The following is an 18776-nucleotide window of genomic DNA, read 5'->3' as shown; positions in this document are numbered from 1 at the left end:
TAATTGGTCCAGCAAAAGTTTACGGAGCCAGTTTTGCAGAGACTTGGTGGTAATGAGCTCGCCGAGTTGATTGCTGCAGGGAGAGAGAGAGAGAGGGATCCTTCTGAATAGGTTTGTTGAATAATTATGAACTGAGCTGAACTTTTGCATTTTCTGACTAATTGTGTGACTGGTGATGTTTAATGGATGAAGCTTATTATTATTATTATTTTTCCCTGAGTGGCAGTTTTTCTGAGGAGAAATGAAATTGGACCCCCGTCTTCCCTGCCTTCTGAGGGGGAGGATCCCAAGGGTGACAGGGATTAGGCTTATTCCCCGGGGTCCCGGAGGGGCCAAATCGGGACCAGTGATGTGCCACTGAAGGGGGAAGGAAGCTCTAGGAGAGCAGCCGGTAACTCAGAATAGTTTTCTAACATTGGTGGGTATCCAGCAACGGAATGGTCTGCCTAGGACGGTAAGGGAGTGAGCTCCCTGTCACTGGTGGAGGTCAGAGGTATGGTAGAGTATTGTTCATAGAATCATAGATTTTGACTGGGGGAGCTCAAAGGGGAGGGTCTAGCCCGATACTCTTATTTTATCCATGATGATGGGGGCACAGACACTAAGCCAACTATTAAGCCAGGATTTGAATTCATATTTTCCAACTCCAGAGCTGGAAAGAACTTAGAGGTTATAGAGTCCAACCCCTTCATTTTATACATGAGCTAACTTGGGGCCTTCACCAGGTTGAGTGACCTTAGGGCAGGAGAAGAGGTTGCTAAGTGAATGTAAAGTGATTTCTAGGAAGGAAAATAGAATCCCAGAAGAGCCTGGGGTAGGGAGAGCCATCCAGTCCAACTGAACCCTAAACAAGACTGTAATGTTTCCAACAAATATACTCCCAGCTTTTGCTAGAAGGCCTCTAGTGGGGAGAATCCTCCCTCCCCCCTGCCCCCGCCCCATCCCAGGGAAGCTCTTTCTGCTTTTGGAGAGCTGTGACGATTAGGAAATGTTTCCTGACATGGAACCAGCTCTAGTCATTGTTCCTCTAACCTCTGCTGACACTTTCAAGGCATGGGATAGGCCAACAGAAACTGAAGAAACTGAAGAAATGGAAAAGAACCTAGTGACCATTGGGTTCCTGATCCTCTCTTTGCAGATGGGAAGTGGAGACTCAGAGAAGTCACTTATTGAGTCAGAAAAGTAGATCACCCACTTGCTAACAATGTAGCCTTGGGTAAGTGATTTAGTCTCTGCCCTTCTTTTGAGGTTGTTTAGTTGTTCCCTTCTAGAGAACCTACAATTGCAAGAGAATTTCTCACGGGAATGAGAAGAAATGAGAAATTATAGGAACTTGGACTTGGTGGGGGAAGGAGGTGGGCGTCCATTGAATCCAACTTGTATTTCTATTGGTCTCTGAGCTCACAATGGGGGCCTTCCTCTCTATACCATCCAGCCCAACTTGAGGGACTCTTGTCTAAGGGGTCTTGCAAATCCTCCATGATGGATCGCTCCATTGGGTTGTGGACTTCCTCTAGAGTGATGAGTGTTTGGGGGATACCAATGGCCTGCCATGTGGGAATCTCCATTATTTGTCTCTTGAATTTTCTACACGACCTCTTTTGTGGTGTCTCTGATGACATTGTTGCCGATGTTCCTCTTGTTCTATTCTTTGTCACCAAGAATACCCCTTACCTTCAAATTACTTGGTTTACTCTTGCGTTTATTGTATGCACATGTTGTCTCTTTTGTCTTTGTAATTCCAGTGCCTAGCACTGTGCCTGGCATACAGCAAATGCTTAATAAATGCTCATCAATTGATTTTATAGACAATGCATTGTAGTAATATGCAGAACAGTCCTTAGTCTGATCATTATAAGGACTAGAATCCTCTTGGCAACATCCCTATGGGTTCACCCAGCCTTTGTCTAAAGGCCTCTGGAGAGGAAGGGAGCCCCCTACCAAGAGATTCAGCCCCCTCCCCAGGGATTCAGCCCCCTCCCCAGGGATTCAGCCCCCTCCCCAGGGATTCATCCCCCTCCCCAGGCATTCAGCCCCCTAACCAGGGATTCAGCCCCCTCCCCAGGGATTCAGCCCCCTCCCCAGGGATTCAGCCCCCTCCCCAGGGATTCATCCCCCTCCCCAGGCATTCAGCCCCCTAACCAGGGATTCAGCCCCCTACCCAGGGATTCAGCCCCCTCTCCAGGCATTCAGTCCCTTCCCCTTTGGGGTGACTCCAACTCTTCAGTCTTTCCCCGCCTAGAGTCTCTATATCTGTCTCAGCAGGATGCCGGAGTGAAGTTCATCTGGCTCTCCAGCTGGGTGCTTTCTTGCTGTCTCCGGCTCACATTGGTTGCGGGGAAGGGTCAGTGTGTTACACATAGAGACACACGGAGTCAGGAAGCTCTGAGTTCAAATCTGTCATCACTCAATAGCTGGGTATCTCTCTTAGTTTCTCCCAGCTTCACTCAGCATTTGTAAAAATCGGGCTAATAATAACACCTGCCTCACAGGCTTGTTGTGAGAATCACACGAGCTGATATTTGTAAACTGTAAAGTGCTCTAAGAAGCATAATTTTCTTGGAAGGAGGCAAACTGTCTGCTAGGAGCAAAGCCAGGCCCATAACCCAGGTTTTCGAATCCGAGTAGTGGAGAGAGACCTGCTCCCCCGGGGAGAAAGGGCCTGCCTCGAACTGGGAGACGGGGCAAATCACTTGAAGCTCTGGATACTGAGGCGGCACTTGTTTGGCTCAAAGGTACAGAGCAGGTGCCTATGGGAGAAGAACCGTTTATCTTAAAGTGGTTTACATGACTGAAATCAGGGGTCTGATGCAGATACACACACACACACACACACACACACACACACACACACACGAGCCTGCCTTCCTTCACACACGGGCAGTTTCTGCCTCCTTATTTCTGTAACCCCTGAACTCCTGGGGGCAGGGACAGGTGGTTTTGGGGGGTATTTTCTTGTAGCCTGTGTCTAGCACAGTCTGTGGTACAAATTCAAATGTTTCAGCTGTCTCCTACTCTTTGAGACCTCATTTGGAGTTTTCTCGGCAGAGATGCTGGAGTGGTTTGCCATTTTCCTCACCAGCTCATCTTGAGGCACTGAGGCAGAGTTAAGGGACTTTCCCAGGATCATACAATCAGTAAAGTATCTGAGGTCTCATTTGAACTCAGGTTTCCCCGACTTCAGGTCTGAGGCTCTAAACCCAGTGTTACCCAACAGCCCCTTGGGGTACACAGTGGGCTTTTAATAAATGCTTATTAAATGTTTTGCTCAAAGCTAGCTTTTATTTATTTATTTTTTTTGGATGGGGGGGGGGGAAGAAGTCAGTCTGGGAGGTACTGGGCCTTCAGGCTTGGATAAAAAACTGGAGCTATCAACCCATCAATCAGGTAATCCATAAGCATTTTTAGGAGCCTATTGGGAAAGCAAATACAAAGAACCAGTCCCTTGGAGGATGTTACACTGGTTTAAAGTTCTGCACTTGGAATCAGGAAAAATGGAGTTCAAAGTCGACCTCATCTGGTACACAGTAGGCACTTAATAAATGTTGATTGACTTACCAGCTGTGTGACATTGGGCAAGTCATTAATAACCTCTCCGGAGCTCATTTTCTTTAGTTAAAAACCCACGGATTGATGAGGCTCCTCCTAGAAGCCTAAAATCTATGATTCTCAGATCCCAACTGCCTGCTGTATGCATCTGCTTCCTAGCTCAGGGGCTAGCTCTGGCTGTAAGCAGGGGAACCAGCAGGGGGTCCATCCGGGCTGGGGGCCTGGAGCCAGTAGTGCTTCTCCCTCCCCTCTCATTCCTATGGCCTGGGGAGAGAGGAAGAAGGCACCGTCCGAGTCTAAGCAGCCTCCTCTTCTTCCTCTTGCCCCAAGCACCCTGTGCCCCCCCTGCCCCATCGTGCCATGGGCAAGTTAGTGGCAGGCCCCGCTCCCAGAAGCCCTAGGAAGCAGCCAGCTCCGGGTGGGTATCCCCCAGCTTAAAGTGGGGATTCGTTTGGGCACTAGGGGGCACTGTGTCCGTTCCAAAGAAATCTCAGCCAGCTCCGTGGCTGAACAAGCAAGGGCGGGCGGACACACACACACACACACACACACACACACACCTTTTAACAGCACCCAAGCCTTCTCCTCCACACACTCCTACCAACATTCTCCCTTCCTGACACACAAGATCTCTCTCACACACACAAACACGCTTAGGCCCTGCTAACAAACACACGCTCCCTAACACCCCATTTCTTACACTCCAATGAGAAGCCCACACTATCTCCCCAGATAGACACATCTCTTACCCTTTCCATTCCCTTTTCACACAATCCTTCCTAATACACACAGAGCCCCCTACCCACACAAAACTTGCCCATGCCCACTTAATGCAGCTCTTGCCCACACAGCACCTTAACCCTCCTAACCAATGCAGACAGCCCCTCCCTCGTGCCCCAAGTCCTCCCTGGTGCCCCAAGTCCTCCCTCGTGCCCCAAGTCCTCCCTCGCGCCCCAAGTTCTCCCTCGCCCCCCAAGTCCTCCCTCACACACTACGGACACCAGCTTAGCACAGCCCTTACCGACAGCCGTAAGCAACCCACACCGCGGCCACCACACGCCTAACACTCCCTAACAGGGCGCTCATCTCTTCTTAGCAGCGCCTGGACTCTGTCACACACAACACGCCTTTTCCTAGTTTCGGCCGCCCTAACCTCACTCTCCATACAATCCATCCGCCAGCAATGCAGCCAGAGCAACAGCACCCCCCCCCCCCCCCGACGCTCATCTCTGTACCTTTCCCTGCCTCCCCAGCTTTCTCCTTTTCCCCTCCCCCCTTTCCCCCCACGGAGGCTCTGCTCCCCAGTGCTCACCCGGGTCTCTGTGACAGACCAGAGTGTAAGAAGCTCCCCCTCGAGCTTAGGAAGAAGAGACCGGCGCCTTGTGACAGGCCGTATAACAATGTCTCCCCGATGGAAGCCTACCCGCGGCTTGCTGTGACAGGCTTTCACGCTCCCGCTTTCTCAGGGGTCAGGGAGGCCCTCGGGAGCCCAGGGAGGCCACACCCAAAGATCTCGAGGTGCTCTGATGGTGCGGACAGATGGCAAGACTTTGGTCCAGGGTCCTTCAGGACACACACCTCCGGATTCCCGGGCTCTAATGTTCGAACTACGTTCTGGGGAGGGGGGACCCCACTTCGGGCCAGCCCTGGGACTCTCGTGGCTACATTTGCTCAGTCCGGCCGGCAGGCGTGGGCGCTCAGCTCGGGCCTCTGTCCCCCGAGAGCCCCGAGATCCTCCCTCTCGCTCCCCCTACGCGGGGAGAGACGGCCACACACACCTGACGGAGACGCGCTCACACACGTCTTTCCCGAGCCTGGCGCATTCCGCAGACACAGACAGACTTGGGCACTGGGGCTCGGGCATGGGGCATGTGGCCACCATTTGCGCCCAGCCTGTCAGAGGCCCTTGTGCACGTACACACGCGCGCGCGCATCCACACACACACACACACACACACAGAGTGGAATCGCACTCATCCCCTCCCCTCCCCCTCTCCCGGGTTCTGTCCGACCCGCCTTCTGGGTCGCTCGGATTCTCGTTCCCGGCTCGCGTTCTGGGACACTAACGGGGCTGCCAGGCCGGGCGGGGGGAGGGGCAGAGGGGCGGGAAGGTGGGCCTTAGCGCCGCCGGCCGCGAGCCAGTCCCTTTATCTCGGTTTCCCTGGGCCCGCATAGCTCCTCCCTCCCACCCCGGCGCTCTCCTGCGCCCAGGCCGGTTCCCCTGTCAGCACGCTAACGAATAACTTCCACGTCCGATTCCTTTTCTTTCCCGGTTCTGAAATCTCTAAGCCATCAGCAAGGAGGATAGTTCACATGAAAACTAATTACATAAAATCAATATTTAATCACAGCTCAACATCCTGATCCTGCAAAAAAAAAAAAAAAATCCTTTTAAAACTCTGCCGCCCAGGACAAATTCTTCTTCTGGCCATTTATTTATGGAGCTCATTTTGGGGGTGCGGGCTGGTTTTCATTTTTAGTTTCGGGGGGTGGGGGGAGGAGGACTAAAGCCACCCTTCTGGACGCTCACGAACCCCCGGAACTTGAGCTGAGCTCCGGCCTTCGCTTATTCTCTTCCCCTCGGGTCGTAAAACCGAGCGCCCCTTCTTCCCTGCCGGGCCCCCCAAAGCCTTTCTCCTAGGAAACCCAGGGGGCTGTGAGGCCTAGCTTCTGGTGGGGAATGCCACAAAGTTAGCCTCCGGCGCTAGGCGTCCGGGCAGCTCCGACCCCGGCCCTCTCTATTTCCGGGGCAGGGGGCCTGGGGATCCCCCCGAGGCCGGGTGCGCGCCGCTCGTGTGGGACCCGACTGGGCTCCGGAGCCGCCTGGGTTTTGGAGGCTCGGGTGGCACGCACGGGGCGGACTGGAAAGAGAAAGCCTTCGGGGCTCAGCGGGTGGCGGGGACGCGGGGGGGGGTTGATACCCCAGCCTCAATTTGGATTGAAGTGGAATGGCGATCGGGGGGCATTTCAAGAGAAGTTTTCCAGGGATGTGAGCGTCGTAGGGACAGAGCCCGCTGCTGCTATCTTCGGCAAGGAGGATTTTCCCTCCCTCCCTCCTCTCTCTCTCTCTCTCTCTCTCCCCCTCCCATCCCCCCTCCCCACCCTATCACCTCCAACCACTGACTTCAGGGCAGCCTTCAGCCCCAGTGGAGATCAAGAAGAGCTAAACATTTTAACTAAGATTATTGGGATAAATATTTCATAAAGAGCAGAGAAGATATTAAATTACACCTATTGATTCTGGTATCACAACCCAATTCCACTGCTTAGCCCCTCTGGACTAATTGAGCTCTTAAGGAGGCCTCGCCTCGGCCAGCCTCCGGACCCGGAGCACAAGCCCGGTTCGCGGCACTAGAGACTGCTCGGGAGCGCTAAGGACGCCGTGGGGGCAGCAGGCCCCAACTTTGCGCCTTTGGGCCGGGGGCCGCGCGGCCGGAGGCCGGGCCGTGGCGGGGACCCGGGTGCTCCGGAGGGCTCGCCGAGCACCGCGCGGCCCTGGCCCAGCCAGTCCTCCCCCCTTTTCCTCTTCCCCCCGCAGTCCGCGTCAGGGCTGCCGAACCCGAAGGGGCCGCTCCTTCTAGTGCCGCGGGCCAGCGAGTCACCGGGAGGGATCCCGAGGCCGCGGCGATTTTGTCCGCCCCGTGAAGGGGTCGGGGGATCCCGGGCACCCAAACTTCAAGTGTTTCTCTGCAATACTCCCACGCCTTCCCCCCGATCTCCCCTCCCCCCCTCCCCGGCTGCTGCCTCGGTAGTCGTCTTGGCTCGGGAAAATGCGTCCCCGCCCCAGCCGGACTGGCTAAGTTGAGCTGGGCGCTCGCAGCTGGGTCGGCTCCGCTCTAGGTTCGGGACCTCGGGGTCGCCCGGGGCTACAGCCCCGCGCCTTATTTCCCGGGAGGAGCGCCGGCCTGCGCTGGCGGTTCGCTCCTAGCCGCCACTTGGCGACTTTCCGAGGCCAGTCCCGGGGTTTCGCCTCCCGACCCCATTGTCTAGGCGTCCCGCACCACTCGGCCCGAACCACCGCCCACCTCCCCACCTCTAGCCCTCCCGGGCCCCCTCCCCGCTCCCAGCCAGCCCGGTGAGTCCCTCTCCGGATCAGTGGCGGTGGGGAGGAGACGAGGGGCAGGGGGTGGGGGGCACTGCACGGGAAATCGAACAAAGCCCCGCTCTCCCTCCTTCTTCCTCCCGTAAGTCCCCTGCTTTCACTCTCTCCCCTTCCCCCCACCCCCCATCCTAGCTCCCTGGTCACCCCCACCCCCCACCCCGGACCCCGAGGCCCGAGGTGCCGAGGGCACTGGGGATACTGGCAGTGACTGGGGGGGGGTTGGTTAGGGGTGGGATGTATGGGGGGAAGCACCGGCTCTCTGCGGGGGCTGGCTACCCGGCCTCAGCTCCGGACCACCTTAAGAGTGAGCCCCGCCCCGGGCCCGGAGCTCGCGTCCCGCTGATTGGCGCAGACCTAATGGCTGAAATTGATTGCTGAAATGCAAAACTTGTTGCTGGTTCCCGAGCGCAGGGCGAGAGACAGAGACAGAGAGAGGGGAGCGGAGGGAGACCCTCGGAGCGCCCCACACCGAGGCCTCCCCCCCCGCCCCCAGCCGGGAGAGGGGAGCGAAGGCCCTAGATTCCTCCCTTCCCCTGAGCCCAGAGAGAGGAGCACAGAGCGCCACAGCCCCCCTCTTCGGGTCTGTGCCTCCCACCCGTCCTCAACCCTCCCTTTTCCCCCCTCCCCAGTCCGAAAGGGGGAGTGGAGGCTCGGAAGCACCTCGGGGCAGAGGCCGGGCAGCGCAGAGCCCAAGAACCAACCTCTCCCCCTCCCCTCAGCAGCCGGAGCGGGGAGCCGAGCGAGCGAGTGCAGCCAAACTCCGAGCCCCGAACCAGCGGTCGAGAAAAGGAAGGGGAGCGAGCGAAGCGATCTCAGGACGGAAGGGGAAGGAGGCGAGGCGGCCGAGCTGTCCGGCACCCGGAGCGTCTGAGCGCGGCAAGGCGCTCGCCCCGCCGGCTCGGAGCCGGGGGCGCCCGGTCCCGCGGAGGGGAAGGCGTCCGGACGTCCGCCCGTGGCCCCCAGCCCAACGCCTCGGGTCCGTCCCCGAGCCCGGCGGTCCGCAGAGCCGGCAGCCCCGAAGCTCCGGCCCCAGGTGCGGGACTCCCTCGGCACGTCCCCAGCTCTGCAGCGAACCCGGCTCGGGGGCCCCTACGTTCGCCATGCGGAGCGGAGCCTCCAACACCCGGATCCCCTAGAACGGAGGCTGCTTGGAACGCGCTGTCTGCGGGAGAGTGGGGGGTGGGGGGCGGCTCCGAGCCAGCCGGGCCAGCGAATATTTGGACAGCGGGAGCGACGGAGACTCCGGGAGGGGGCCCTTCCGTCCTCCGGCGCTAGCCTGCCCTGAATGACTTCCCTTGGCGGGGCCCTTCGGCTGGCGCTCCAGGCTTGCGGGCGGCATCTCTCCGGAGCCCGAGCCGTTTGGACTTGAGAAGGTGATCGCCTTTTCTCCCCTCCCCCTTTCCCCTTCTGCCCCACTTTACTTTTCGTCCCCGGCCCGGGCCCCGATAGCCCCCCAAGCCGAGCCGCCGCGGCCCCGGGGCCGGCTCCCCCGCCCCTTCCCCGTCCCCCTTTCCCCCCTCCCGGGACCCACGCGTCTCCGTGCGAACCGCCCGGGGCATGTGGCCGGCTGCTCTCCCCCTAGAGGCCTTACCGCTCTGCAAGATGTGAGCCCTGCACGCGGGATTGGAGCTGAGGCAGTATCTTGGGTGAGGAGCGGAGACCCCCCAGCCCCCGCCCTCCCCGCCCCACCTCCCCCCCCGCGGTGTCCCCGGCCCCCGGCCCAGGATCCGGCCCCAGGGCGAGGCGGCTGGCGCGCGCTGCGCCTTCCCCCAGTTGAGCGCGCCCCGAGCCGCCTCGGAGTGCCGGTCCCGGGGGCACAGCTCGCTGCTGGCAGGAGGCGCGCGGGGAGAAACAGGCTGTCATGCCCTACTGATTCTCCTCCGCCCCCTGACCCTCTCCCCCCTCCCCCGAAAGAATGTTTGGCCTGGATCAGTTTGAGCCTCCGATCAATAACAGAAACGCTGGCCAAGGCGACAGAAACTTTGGCGAACCCGGCCTGAACATGAACGGCCACTTCAAAGCCCCGGCTTTCCACGCGGGGGGGCCGGCGGACCCGACCATCGGCGGCCTGGGCGAGCCCCCTCTCCTGGGGATGAACATGGGCATGGCGGGGGAGCCCTACGCCTTCCACGGGCGAGGCCACTCGGAGCTGCACGCCGGGGGCTTGCAGCCGCAGCCGGTGCACGGCTTCTTCGGCGGCCAGCAGCCTCACCACGGCCACCCCGGCGGCCACCATCCTCACCAGCACCACCCCCACTTCGGCGGCAACTTCGCAGGCCCGGATCCCGGCGCCTCCTGCTTGCACGGGGGCCGCCTCTTGGGCTACGGCGGCGGCGGGGGTGGCCTGGGCAACCAGCCCGGCTTCGCTGAGGGCTACGAGCACATGGCGGACACCCAGGGGGGCGAAGGGTTCGGGCAGCAGAGGCCCGGCAACATCCCCGAGTTCCAACACCACAGCTCGGGCCCCTCGGGCCACGCGGTTCCCGCCCCGTGCCTCCCGCTGGATCAGTCCCCCAACCGGGCGGCCTCCTTCCACGGCCTCCCGGCCTCTAGCAGCTCCGATTCCCACAGCCTGGAGGCCCGCAGGATGGCCAACCAAGGGGGCGTCGAGTCCCTGGAATACAATTACCCCGGCGACGGGCCCTCCGGACACTTCGATCTGCCGGTGTTTTCGCCCTCGGAGTCCGAGGGCCAGCTGCCTCACTACGGGACCGGCAGACAGGTGCCCGGGGGCGCCTTCCCCGGAGCCTCGGCCCTGCCCAGAGCCCCGGGCCTGGTGGCTATGTCCAAGATTCATCCGCAGCAGCAGCAGCCGCAGCCGCAGCCGCAGCCGCAGCAGCAGCACGGCGGCGGAGTGTTCTTCGAGAGGTTTGGAGGGGCCCGGAAAATGGCAGTGGGCATGGAACCCGGGGTGAACGCAGCCAGGCACCCCTTAATGCAACAGGCCCCGCAGCCGCCCCAGCCGCAGCCCCCTCCTCCCCAGCCGCAGCCCCAGCCGCCGCCGCCCCCGCAGCAGCAGCAGCAGCCCGGCTTGCTGGCCAGACAAAACTCTTGCCCCCCGACCATCCCCCGGCAGCCCCAGGCGGACGCCACCCCGGCCGGCGGCAGCTTGCAGGACGGCGGGCCTATTCTTCCGAACCAGCACGCGCAGTTCGAGTACCCCATCCACAGACTGGAGAACAGGAGCATGCACCCCTATTCCGACCCGGTGTTTACCATGCAGCACCCGCCGCCTCCCCCTGCCCCTCAGCAGCCGCCGCCGCCGCCGCCGCAGGCGCCGAACCAGAGGCTGCAACACTTCGATGCCCCCTACATGAACGTGGCCAAGAGGGCGAGGTTCGACTTCCCGGGCACCCCGAGCGTGGACCGCTGCGCCTCGTGGAACGGGAGCCTGCACAGCGGAGCGCTGGACAACCACCTGTCCCCTTCGGCCTACCCGGGCCTGCCGGGGGACTTCACGCCCCCGGTGCCCGACACCTTCCCCCGGGCCCGGCCCTGCAGCATCCCGGTCCGGACCCCCAGGCCTTGCAGCAGCAGCAACAGCAGCAGCAGCAGCAGCAGCAACGCCAGAACGCGGCCCTCATGATGAAGCAGATGGCGTCCCGCACCCAGCAGCAGCAGCAACAGCAGCAGCAGCAGCGGCTGCGCCAGCCCGGCCTGCCGCCGCTCAGCCACCCCGGGGACGTGGGGCCGGCCGGCGGCCTGGTGCACGGGGGCCCGGTGGCCAGCCTGGCCCAGGCCAACTTTGAGCGGGAGGGCGGCGGGGGCGGCGGGGGCGGCGGCGGGGGCTCCGGCGGCGGCGGGGGCGGGGGCGCCGGACGCATGGGGAACTTCGACCCGCAGAACCCTCACTTGGCACAAGAGAGCGCCTGGTTCCCCGGACCCCACCCGCCGCCTCCGCCCCCCGGAGACCTCCTGCCTCGCAGGCTGGGTGGCTCCAACCTGCCTCCCGACGGGAGCCCCCACGAACTGGGCCTGGCGCAGGGGGGCTCCGGGATGCTCTTCCGGGGACCGGGGGTGGCCGGGCTAGGATTGCAAGAGTCGCTGAGGATGCCCGGCGAGGGCCACGTGCCCGCGCTCCACTCGCCGGGCTTGCACTCCCAGTTCGGGGGCAGCCTGGGCGGCCTCGGCCAGCTGCAGTCTCCCGGGGCGGGGTGGGCCTGCCCAGCACGCCTTCGGACCGCCGAGCCCCACCGCCGGACTTCGCGGCGCCCCCCCTGGGCGGCCAGCCCGGCTTCCCGTTCGGCGGGACCAGTCGGCAGGCCACCCCGCTGAGTAACCCCGGCGTGAGCGCCTCTCCGGGCGGCGGGGGCGGGGGCGGCGGCGGCGGCGGCAGCTACCCTCCGCAGCCCGATTTCCAGCCCAGCCAGCGGGCTTCGGCCAGCAAGCTGGGCGCCCTGAGCCTGGGCTCCTTCAACAAGCCCAACTCCAAGGACAACCTCTTCGGCCAGAGCTGCCTGGCCGCCCTCTCCACCGCCTGCCAAAACATGATCGCCAGCCTCGGGGCGCCCAACCTCAACGTGACCTTCAACAAGAAGAACCAGCCCGAGAGCAAGAGGAAACTGAGCCAGACCGACTCGGACGGGGCGGTGGCGAGCGGCGGCGGCGGCGGCGGCGGCGGTGGCGGTGGCGGCGCGGGGAGTTCGGGCCCGGATTACTTTCCCGGCGGAACCGGCCCGGGGGGCCCGGGGCCCGGCGGCCCGGGAGGGACCAGCGGCGGAGGCGGCAAAGCCCCGGGGCCCCCTAACCCGCCCGCCCCAGGGGACGGCACCAGCCTCTCCCCCAACTACACCATCGAGGCCACGTCGGGCAACGACGGCAAACCGGTGCCCGGGGGAGGCGGGCGGGGTCGGGGCCGCAGAAAAAGGGACAGCGGCCACGTGAGTCCCGGGACCTTCTTCGACAAGTTCTCCGCCGCCGCCGCCGCGGCGGACAGCGGGAGCTCGGGCGTGAGCCCCGGGCAGCAGGCGGCGCCGGGCCCTCCCGCCGGAAGTTCGGGCGGGGAGCCGCGAGGGGCGCCCACCCCCCACGACAAGGCCCTGACCTCCCCGTCTTGGGGCAAAGGGGCCGAGCTGCTGTTGGGCGACCAAGCCGACCTCATGTCGTCCCTGGACAGCGGCATCCAGAGCGGGGCCAAGTCGGCGGGCAGCTCCCCGCACGTCGGGGACTTCGCCGACGAGGTGAGCACGGGCTACGCCAACGAGGACGAGGTGTCGTCCAGCTCCGACAACGCTGCCCCGGCCCTGGCCAAGGCCAGCCGCAGCCCCTTGGTCACCGGCTCCCCGAAGATGCCGCGGGGCCCCGCCGGGGAGCACGGACAGAAAGCGGCCCCCGGCCTGGGCGGCCTCCTCACTACCTCTACCTCGACCCCGGACAGCTACGGCCTGAGTAGCAGCAGCGGGGCGGCCCACCCGGGCACGCCGGGCCTCGAGCAGGTCCGCACCCCGACGAGCAGCACGTCCCCGCAGGACGAGATCCACCCGCTCGAGATCCTCCAGGCGCAGATTCAGCTGCAGCGGCAGCAGTTCAGCATCTCAGAGGACCAGCCTCTGGGGCCCAAGGGCGGGGGCGGCGGGGGCGGCGGCGGCGGCGGCGGCAAGAAGGCCGAGTGCGCGGGGGGCCAGAACGGAGACAGCGAGCTGGGCGCTTGCTGCCCCGAGGCCGTCAAGAGCGCCATGAGCACCATAGACCTGGACTCCCTGATGGCCGAGCACAGCTCCACCTGGTACATGCCCGGAGAGAAGGCTTTGCTGGACGGTCCCGAGGATGACAAGACGCTGGCGCCCTGGGAGAAGTCCAAGCCCCAGAATCCAGGCGGCAAAGAAGGTAGAGGTAGCGTGCCTTCTTCTCCCTGTTCTCCCCCCTCCCCACCCCGTCTGCTCGTTCTTCCCTCGGGGGTTGGCTGGGAGGCCTAGCTTGTGGCCATTCTCCCGGGCAGCCTCCCCTCCTCCCACAGGGCAGGTGCCCCTATCCCGCAGGGGAAGGAGGGCACCCTGCTGGTGCCTTCCCAGAATTCCCAGCGGGGATCCTCGGAGGGATCCCGGCAAACCTAGGGGCCCTCTCTGGGGTGGAGTCGCTGAGATCCCCGTAGACCTTTAAGCTCCTCGGGTGGAGGCTGGCCACCCTCCTTTATTTACCCTGGGGGTGTGTGTGGGGGGAGATAAGCCTGTTCAGGCCGCTTAGCTCGGAGGGATTTCCTCTGATTTTCCTCCCTCCCCCTGACTCACCTGGGAGTGAATTGTGGTTGGAGGGAACTATGAGGAAGGGGTGCAGAGTGTGGCTGGGGGCTAGGGGATGAGGAAGCAAGGAAAGTTAGAAACAAATCGCCCCCCAGTCCTCAGGCCCCAGAGGGCCAGCGCTCAGGCTGCTGGAGCCGCGCTCTCAGGGCTGGACAGCACGAGTGTCTCCCTCCCCTTTCCCCCTCCCTCTTTCAACTCGGGAGCAACTTTTGCAACAGTTAAGGGGCTGCTGCACGTAGGTGAGGTAGCACTGTCCGCCAAGCGCCTGCTCTAAGTCGTGGCAGAGACTCTAGCCTTTTTCCATCAATGTAGCAGTGGGTCTGTGGCCGGAAGAGCTGCGGATAGCCCGTCTCTGCCCTCCTTAAACTCCCCCCTCCCCAAATGGCTGGCATTTATAATAATCTTGCTTCCTGATCTGTGGCCTGAGCTGGGGAGGGAGGGAGGGAAGGAAGGATGGAAGAAAGGAGGGAGGAAGAAAAGAAAGAAGGGAGGAAGGAAGAAGGGGAAAAGAGGAAAAAAGGGAAAGAAGGAAGAGGGAAGGAAAAAAGAAAAAAAGAGGGAAGGAAAAAGAAGAAAGGAAGGAGGGAGAGAAGGAAAGAAGGAAGGAAGAAAAGAAGGAAGGGAAAGAGGGAAGTGGAAAAGAAGAAAGGAAAGGAAGGAGGGAGAGAAGGAAAGAAGGAAGGAGGAAAAGAAGGAAGGAAAAGAGGGAAGAAAAAAGAAGGAAGGGAAAGGGGAAAGAGGGAAGTAAAGAAGGGAAGTTGAGAAGGAAAGTAGAAAAGAGGAAAACAAGAGGGAAGGAAGAAGTTGTAAGGCCTTGTGCATATCTCTGAGGCCCTCCCTAATTTGACAGTTGCTTCTATAATGAATAGTTGTTTTGTCTCTTGTTACTATCCTGGTTTATTATTGAGAATCCAGACCTGTCAGGGCTCCCACAACTGTCCCCCGATTTCCTTTGGCTTTTTTTTTGACATCTTCTGTCCTTGGTGGGGGGGCGGTTGAGAAATGGGGGTGGCTGAGACTGACAAACTTTTCCCATGCAAACCACCTAGCATATATTCTTGGGGGGCATGGGGGGATCGAGGATTTGTCACTAGGGAGCTGCACAGGGGTGACAGATGTTTAATTCCGGCATTCGATTCCATTATAGGTCTCCCAGTGTCTAGAGGCCATTATGAGTCTATAAGTTGAGGGGGGAAAAACCTTAAATGGAAAACCATTGGAGTTAAAGTGATAACCGTTCTTTTTAACCTAAAGATGACTTCGGCTCCTGTAGATTTCCGTTTTATTTTAATGAGGTCATTTTTTTCAAGGCTAATGACTTCTTAAAATTATATATCATAATTTAAAAAAAATATGCAGGATCTTCTTCCTTCACTCATCAGAGTATTGTCAGCCAGCCAAAAAGCAGCTTGGCGAAACCTGCCTTTATTATGCCTTCCTCATTAGTGTCCTATTTACTGGACTAGGACCTAGCTTGCTTCCTCCTTCTCCTCCTCCTCCTCCTCCTCCTTTTCCTTCTTCCCCTGCTATATGGTCTCCTTTTCCTACTAGCTTCCTCTTTTTTCTTTCTCTTCTTCCCTTTCCTCTGACTCTTATCCTCCTTTCTTTCTCCTACCTTTTTCTCCTTTCCCCTTTCTCATCATTCCCTTTCTTAGTTTTTTCTTTTTATTCCTCTTCTCTATCTCTTTCTATTCCCCTTCTCTTCTCTTCCTCCATTCCCTTCTTTGCTTCCTCCCTTATTTCTCTTTGCTTTTCTATCCCTATTATTTTCTCTTTATTCTTTTTGTTCTTTCCTCCTCCCTTCCTCTTCTTCCTCCATATTTCTTTTTTCTAGCTCTTTCTTTTTAGTTCTCTTTTTTCTCTTCTCTTTTCTTCTCCCTTTCCTTCTTTTTGTTCATCTTCATCATTATGTTTCTTCTTCTTCCTCTTCCTCCTCCTCCTTTTCATATCTTTCCTTCTATTCCTCCCTTTCTTCCTCCTCCTCCTCCTTATTTTTCTTTTTTTTATCTCTGCTCATCTTTTAGCCAGCTGCTTTTCCCTTTTCCTGAGCATCCCCTTCCTCCTTCTGGTGACTGGGGCTTGGAGACAAGGGTAAAAGGCACAGATAAAATGGGACTTAGGTGGCCCCGCCAAACTCCCGGGCTCTCCCAGCTCCCAGCTTCAGGGGGGCTGGCTCTCCTCCTTGGGCTTTCTGAAGCGTGAATGGCCGGTCCCTGCCGTTTGCGTCTTTGTTCCCGGTTAATGCCCAGCCCAGGACGCTCTCCCTGGGAGCCGGAGCCGGGCGTGTTTAGCATGCACAGCAGCCGCTGGTGCCCATCAGTATTCTTCAGGCTTCAGCCAGGCAAGGACATAAATTGGTTTTGTTTGGGACCTTCCTCTCTTTTTTTCCATTTTTAAATGGAGTTGCACACAAGCGTCCTTCCTGGCGCCTTCTCGTTTATTTTCTTGTCCACAACATCTCGATTGGGCTGGATCAATAGCTAGTTAGCACAAATCACAGCTCCTGTCATTTCTACCTTGGCACAAACGCCCCTCCCCCTTCCTCCTCCCCTCAAATCATTAAAAGCAGATTGGCAAAAATGTTGGGGAGGGGGTCAGGTATGGGGGAGAAAAGTTCTAAAAACCCAGACTAGCTTGGGAGGTGAGAAAAAAAAAAACAAAACAACTACATGGATAAATAGCTGGAGCCGGCTTACAGTCAGCTTTTCTGCCTTCTCCGTACATCTTGTGTGGAATAAGCAGAGGGAGAAGAGGAGCCGATTTTGGGGGAGCTCTTTGGGGTTCCAGTAGGAAAAATACACGGAAGTGACCTCTGAGAGGAGCGATGTCCTTAAAGAAATGGCCCCGGCCTGGAACCGAGGGGTTTATTTTTGGAATAAAGCAGATTCTCTGCTGGGATTTATTGGCTTCCTCCGCCCCCACCCCCACCTAAAAAGGGGAAAAGTGGGTCCTATCCTTGGCATTGTCCTCTGGGATTAGCTCCAGAGCTGCTGAGCTTAGCCAGTGAACGGCGGCGGGCAGGAAGGGACCCCCGGTCCCTCGGCTCTCTTTGTCTTGTGCTCTGTGATAGGGGAAGGGAGGAAGCCGAACCTTCCTCTCGCTCAAGCCTGGGATTTGGGGCTGGGTCGTCATTCGGTTCATCTGGACCCACCGTCCAAAGTCTACCGGGGTATCTCATTCAGATCTTACTTTTCCCTCCCTGGCAGTAAATAAGAAAGATTCAACTTTTCATTATGATGAGAGCCTGCTGCTCCCATCTGCCTACATTGTACAGCTAGATTCCCTCTTTCATTACAGACAGCCCGGTGTGTACTTCCCCCAGAAACACTCGAGGCTTGGCTACTCTTTCTGGCATTGGCTACTTTTTCCAGGTGGAAGGTCAGGGCCTGTCCTTAAAAAAAAAATTCAAAATAAGCAGTCTGGGGGTCCTCTCCACAATTAGCTGTTGCTTATGGGAGAAGATGCCGACCCGCAGCCCCCAACCTCAGCCAGGGAAGGAGAAGACCCTTCATCCTCTCAGCAAAAGCACCTACTTTATTTTGTCACCCGCTATAAAATACTTAGCTACTGGAATGATTAAATATTAACACCGTTTCGGAATTCTTCCCGCCCTGGTGACAAAATACCAGTCCTGTGTTTAGCAAAATGATCCACACCCAGGCTGGAAGGCCCAAATAACTCTTCCGGATGGCATGGAGTATAAAACTCCTGAGACGTGCCCAGACTCTCCTATGGGCTCCCACGGCTTTCCTGTAGGCAGGAGATGTGGTGGGAACTCGTACCGATTCACAGCCCTGCAAAGTCTGAAGCCAGGCATCCTAGGAGATGCAATCCTATCATGGCTTCCTTGATGGTCAGAGGGGTGGGGGTGGGGGTGAGGGGGAGAAAAATAAAACAAAAACAAAATGTCCAATGTTCCTAAGTTACCGATGTCCCAAACTGTCACAGAACTTAGGTGGGGCCGCTTTGAAAGGCACACACCCTGCTTTTTAGAAAGATGGGCTGGGAAAAATGGACTTAGGAGCTCGGCAAATAGGTTTGAGCCTCTAAGGCTCTCTGTGGTGGTGGAACAGGGTGCTAAGGAAGCAGGGAGCTGTTGATATTTTAAAATCTTTCTCTTTTTCCCTCTGCCTTCCCCTCTCCCCCTTTTGTTTAATCCCTTTCTGGGAAGATTTCTGGTTTTGGTGGATTTCAGGGCAGATGGAAAAATAGCTAATACCATTAGATCCTTGAATCACCAGATTTTCATGGGGTGGGGTAGGGGGAGGAAAAAATATACCCCCCCTTCCTTTTCTTTAGGGTCGGCCTGTTTGTTTTAAGGTAGCCTACATTCATTGTATCCTAGAGAAAGTTCACACTTACTAAGTGCTGGGGGGGGGGGTTCTTTCCGGATTAGAAATCTGAAGCAGTCCCAAGTACTGGCTTTCACCCCCACCAATGGTGGGGTTTCTGTGAATGGCTGCTCAGGAAGCATGCTCCTTTTCAAGAAGAGTCTTTCATTGATCGGAGGGGAACTTTGGGAACTTATCTGGCCCCCAGGAAGAAAACCTCTGGGGAGGGAGAGGAAAGACTTAAAAAAAAAGCACCTAAGTCTCCCTTAGGACCACCAGGTTGGTCCCACGCTTTCCATTTCTCCCTCGATGGAAGGCGCAAGCAGACCAGCCGGACGTCCACCAGGGCTGTCGGATCTAAAGTCGGCAGCCGGCTTGTGGCAGAAGGAGCCTGGATGGGGCGTTAGAAGGTCCGGGGAAGGTGAATCCCAGCTCTGCCATTTCCTACCTGGCCCATCTTGGCCAAACTCCATCCTCCTCTCAGTTTCCTTCCTTTATCAAATCAGCACCATCAGACCACATAAGCTTCGAAGCCGTTCCCTGCTCCGCGGCCTA

General features: G+C 58.8%; 1 protein-coding gene across 1 annotated transcript in view; it reads left to right on the top strand.

Moving 5' to 3' along the window:
- The first annotated feature begins 9483 nt into the window (after positions 1 to 9483).
- Positions 9484 to 18776, top strand: part of MN1 (MN1 proto-oncogene, transcriptional regulator) — a 62050-nt gene continuing 52757 nt past the window's right edge. The window contains 3 exon segments of the mRNA XM_051973036.1: positions 9484 to 11133; positions 11136 to 11798; positions 11801 to 13477. Of these exon segments, the coding sequence (XP_051828996.1) occupies positions 9567 to 11133; positions 11136 to 11798; positions 11801 to 13477 (3907 nt within the window). The 5' untranslated portion in view covers positions 9484 to 9566.

This window comes from Antechinus flavipes, chromosome 1 (assembly GCF_016432865.1).
Source record: "Antechinus flavipes isolate AdamAnt ecotype Samford, QLD, Australia chromosome 1, AdamAnt_v2, whole genome shotgun sequence".
Lineage (NCBI taxonomy): Eukaryota > Metazoa > Chordata > Mammalia > Dasyuromorphia > Dasyuridae > Antechinus > Antechinus flavipes.
The sequence above is the reverse complement of the archived record's forward strand: the minus strand, read 5'-3'. Positions and strand labels throughout refer to the sequence as shown.